The sequence below is a fragment of the Myotis davidii genome, unplaced genomic scaffold (assembly GCF_000327345.1).
Source record: "Myotis davidii unplaced genomic scaffold, ASM32734v1 scaffold94, whole genome shotgun sequence".
NCBI lineage: Eukaryota > Metazoa > Chordata > Mammalia > Chiroptera > Vespertilionidae > Myotis > Myotis davidii.
The window spans coordinates 1,095,529-1,100,643 of record NW_006285313.1 but is presented as its reverse complement, the minus strand read 5'-3'; the positions used below and the strand labels follow the sequence as shown (position 1 = coordinate 1,100,643).

Genomic DNA, 5,115 nt, shown 5'->3' with positions numbered 1-5,115 from the left:
AAGTAAAATTTAGGCAATACTTATACACACATGTGTTTTTTTTTCAACGTCTTCCAGCCAAAGACAACCAGATCCTGCTCCGGAGGAGATCAGAGTCATTGATTTCTGAGATGACTTGAATGTGAACCAAATCTGAGTGGTGAGGCAAAGATGGAAAATGGCACTAAATAGTAAAGAGGATGTCAAGAAAGTAGGGGACGTGTGATCCAGGGGAGGGGTCAGGAGAGGGTTGGAGAACGGAGAGTATGAGCTTGGTACCCGTGTGAGATGTGCCCACAGATGCAGATGTGGTGGCGTGATGGCGCTGTGCCCAGATGGACAGCCCTGCCCTGCGAGGTAATCTAGGCACCAACTATATGCCATGTACTATGTTCAGTGCTTTATACAATATCTCACTAAATCATCACAGCTACCACACAAGACAGATTTTATCATGCCCATCTAACATATGGTGAAGCTGAGCTAGAGAGGTTAGGTGACTTGCCCAAGATCACTTAGAAAAGAAGCTGAAAGACAGGAATTTGGATTTAGATCTCTTTGGTCAGACTTCCATTGCACCTCTCAAGATCCGAGCTTCCTAGGTTTAAAAAAAAGCAAAATGAAAAAAAATTTTGAGCAACCTGATAAAGTATTTGTAGAAGCGAATGCTCCAGCCTCAGTTAAGGCCTAAGATGACTGCACCCTTATGTCAACCTCAGCTCCTCAATTCCTAACTCACTGAAATAGAGAGGGACTAAACATGTCTTGTTTTAGCCCACTAAGCATTGGATGTTTGTTACTCAGAAACTGATCATACACTTCTGTTAGATTAAGCCAGCGATTTTCAACCCGTGTGCCGCAAGAATTTTTAAATCCTGCAATATGTACCTGACTACTTAGTCAGGGGCACTGACCTCTTTTCCCTTAGATTGTTAAAAGAAAAAAAGAATAAGAAGAAAGACAACAGCTAATACAATAGCCATTCAGTGTGAATTAATTAAAATTATACCTATTTTTTGTCGGATCGGCAAAAAGTATTATATATTTTTAGTGTGCCGCAGAATTTTAGTTAATGTGTGCTATGAGATGGAAAAGGTTGAGAATTGTTGGGTTAAGCCATAAGGATGTGGGGGGCGGGGGGGGGGGAGTAAAAGGAGTAGAATGTGACTTACAGAAAGCCTGACAAAAAGAGAAAGTACCAGAAATTCTCCTCTGGCTCAGGGAATTATATAAAGACACAGATTTGGAGACAAATGTGTCCTGACCTCCAGTCTTGGGACTAAGTTTGTGAGGTCATAGTTCTCTGATATATCAAGGAAGAATCAGGCTCCTGTTTGGTCTATGGGAGTGAATGTCCCCCCGGGTACCCTGAACTGACCCTGGTCTCTGAGCACTCAGGAGGTATAGGAAAAACCCCAAGAAGTTCCCAGAGACCCTGAGGGAGGAAGAGGAGGTCACTGAGAGTCTGGTTGGGTAGCTGCCAGAGAAGGTCATCATTGTGGCCATGAGGCTGAGTGAGCAAACCAGGGTCAAAGAGCCATCACCCCCACATGTCAGGAGAACCAGTGCCAGCCAGAGCTGAGGAGGAGCCAAGTCGGCAGGCTGGGCCTCAGGGAAGCAGAGAGAACACAGCACACAGTGGTTACAGTGGTTACAGACCCCCACACCCAATGTCAATGTCAGCAAAATGCCCAGGAATGGGGAAGACTCATCACACACACCCAAGAACCAGCAGGAACTCATCCCTGTTCATCCCAGTGTTTAAAGTCATGGAAGCCCCATGCACCGTCTTGGAGAGGAAGACACTGGTAAAGAGAGCAGGACGGAAAGAGAATGTTACTGAAGAGATCGTTCAGGGATTGGATTAGCTTGAGTTCATTTGTTATCTCTACTCTCCAGTGGGGCTTGAAAGGAAAATCACAGAAGTTATAGAAAACAAGGAGGCTACAGTCTCTTGGCAAATCTCCATCTAGTGGAGTAAACAGGTGATTCCAGTTCAGATTCTATGAAACTCTGTCATAAAGATTTATGGAGGTTCGACGCAGGGTTCTATGCTAGAGCTAGAACATGAGAACCAGAAGAAACACTAAACATCACCTAATTCCTGGTATTTTCCTCTGTGCCTTATTTGATGGCACCCATGTCTCTCCTCCCCCAGCCCACGACCCAGCAAACTCCAAGGGCTGGAATTCAAAAGATGGCATCAGCTGTGCCATATGCATTTTGGGAAATTATACCTTTAGGATCTATTTTAAAGGGCTGTCACCCAGCCATCGGCCCCCACACATGCAGCTCAGAGCAGTAGCATGCAGAAATCAGCCGTAGCACACTTGTCCTGTAGGTCAGAAGCCAACCCTTATTTTATTCAAATGTGTACAGGAGATGCGGAAGGAACAGGACCACACGGTACTGTGGCCATGTGCACAAAAGCCACCGTCAGCATCTCATCCAGGCTCCGCTGTCCTGGGCTGTCCCTTAGGCGGCTCCTTGGAGCTTGGTCTGGATGGATGGAGCCTTGGAAGAGACCTCATGAAACCCAGGCCTCCCGGTCAACCCTTCTCCACCAGGGCTGGCCATGACATTTGCACGATGGGAGGGCAGGTGAGGAAGGCCACCAGGTCATTTGAATGGGGATGTTTTCTTTGCTGGTCACATAGTCTTTTTTGAAGCAACCCAGTTCTTACAAGCAGATGTCTTCCAAATGGTCAGAGCAGCCAGGGAGGCAGAGGCCTATTCACCCTCCACGAGCTCTCCTCACCCTCCATGAGCTCTCCTCACCCTCCACAAGCTCTGTGCTTGAAATCAGAAGCCCTGGCTCTGCCAAATTCAAGGGCAGAATCCCACCTCAGGCCCACTCTGCCTCATGCAACACACGCACGCATGCACGGAGGCACAGACACGCTCTCAGTGGGCCTGAGCTCACTTCATGTTTCTCTCGATCCAGTCCTTAAAGGGCAGCACCTTGCTGAAGGCCGTGTAGAGGCTGTGGCTGCACGTTTTGTCGTAGCTCCAGCTGACCAGCCCCACCAGATGCCAGCGCGGCTCAGGGGACGCCTGTCCCGGGAAGGACACAGCCGCGATGCCCCCCGTCTCTGCCGTGCAGATGTCGGAAGGGGCGGCGGGGTCCCGGCTGGCACAGAACATGTTGTCCGTGACACTCACTGGGATGCCGTGCTCTTCGTGCTGCTCCTCACACATCAGCGAGTCCACCACCCTGAACACCCCCGAGCGTAGCATGTCGTTCTTGTAGCCGGGGCTCCTCACGTCTGCCAGGACGTTCCAGCCGGCCACGGTGATGTGGGCCTCCTGGAAGGCGGTGCTGAGGTCCCGGGTGGCCGCGAGGCAGATGGGCTGGACGCGGGTGCTGATGCGAGCCTTGTCCAGGAGCTTCAGGACGGCGATGTCAGCGTCCAGCAGGATGGGGTCGTAGTTGGGGTGCAGAATGATTGCAGAAATCTACATGTGAAAGGAATGGACAGCAATGGTGAGCCATCCACTCCTCAGTGGACAAGAGCAGGAAAGCCTTGAGGCTGAATTATCGGGAATAAATGTCTAAGAGACAATTGCAATTATTTGGAGATACTTTGCCCAAAGGATCATAGAAAGCAATTGCTCTGTTTCTAGGGTTACAAACTGAAATGCCTACTGGGCCTGGCAGATACTTTAAATAAGTGGAGTGGAAAGGTGAGGCTGCAGGCGATGAGAGCACACACTCCATCTAGAGTGGGCAACTGCCACCTGGCGCCGGCTGACCACTGCCATGCAGTAATGGGGCCAGCATTCTAACTCTGCCAGACACTAGATGCCAGATCTTCATCTGAAACCTGATTTTTAAATGTTGGCGAACAACTGATTTAAAAATGATACGTTAGCACGATTGAAACACAAACCCCTACAGGCTACCAGTTGGCAATCCCTGATCCACTGTAAACATTTCATTTATCTTCAACCCAATAAAATAGAATGTTCCACAGACTTTTCCACAAGTCTTCCCTGACTGGCCCAATGCTTGCTGATCACTCGTTGATGGGGGCCTCTAGGAACTTACATCTGTGATGCCTTCTACCATTTTATGTATTTTTTCTATTATTCCACCTACATTTGGGTTAATTTCCTCGGGGCTTCTCTTGAATCGAACTAATCATGATACACTAGTCTGTCTCTACACTACTAACCTGTGGACTCTTTAGGGCAAAAACTATGGATGGATGGATGGATGGATAGATGGATGGATAGGTGAATGTTTGAACAAATGGACAGATGGATAGCTGAACAGATGGATGGGTGGGTGGATGGATGGATGGATGGATGGTAGCTAAAGGAGATAGAGAAAGGAGGCAGGCAGGGAAACAGAGAAGAATATTATAAATTGATTCTGAATATCTTGGATAAAACCTCTCTATGTCCTCAAATCCTACCCAGTACAGTGCCCTAAACATAACAGGTGGTTAACTTTTGATGACCACAATGAGAGATATTTGTTACTATCTTATTTTTAAGACAATTATATGGAAAAAAAGACTTTGTAATCTTTCTAGATGCTCCCTCCCTATAGTTGTCAATATGAAATACTGGGTACCTGCTACATGCCAGGCTCTCTGCTGAGTGCCAATGTGCTAAGGTGAAGGACTGACACCATCACTGCTCTCCTAAAGCTGGGAGTTTGCTAAGCCAGAGGTCCGGGGTCCACCTTGTAACCCTCTCTTACCCGCAAGCTCTGGATGGTCTTCTCATCCCGGTCATCATCCCGGTAGAATTTCCCCAGCACAACTTTGAGGTCTGCTGTCTTGACCATGGTGACCTTCCCCAGGTCAGTTACACAGTGGGCAGGTGGTTAACTTTTGATGACCACAATGAGAGATAATTGTTACTATCTTATTTTTAAAACAATTAAATGGAAAAAAAGACTGTAATCTTTCTAGATGCTCCTTCCCTATAGTTGTCAATATGAAATACTGGGTACCTGCTATATGCCAGGCTCTCTGCTGGGTGCCAATGTGCTAAGGTGAAGGACTGACACCATCACTGCTCTCCTAAAGCTGGGAGTTTGCTGAGCCAGAGGTCTAGGGTCCACCTTGTAACCCTCTCTTACCCGCAAGCTCTGGATGGTCTTCTCATCCCGGTCGTCATCCCGGT

At 47.9% G+C, this 5,115-nt stretch overlaps 1 protein-coding gene across 1 annotated transcript in view; it reads right to left on the bottom strand.

Annotated features, from left to right (window-relative positions):
• Positions 1 to 2,312: 2,312 nt before the first annotated feature.
• The window catches only part of PAMR1 (peptidase domain containing associated with muscle regeneration 1), a 63,227-nt gene continuing 60,424 nt past the window's right edge, over positions 2,313 to 5,115 (bottom strand). Inside the window, exons 10-11 of the mRNA XM_006756127.2 lie at positions 4,688 to 4,812; positions 2,313 to 3,435 (exon numbers count right to left, since the gene is read on the bottom strand). Coding sequence (XP_006756190.1) covers positions 2,899 to 3,435; positions 4,688 to 4,812 — 662 coding nt within the window. The 3' untranslated portion in view covers positions 2,313 to 2,898. The remainder of the gene's footprint in view (positions 3,436 to 4,687; positions 4,813 to 5,115) is intronic.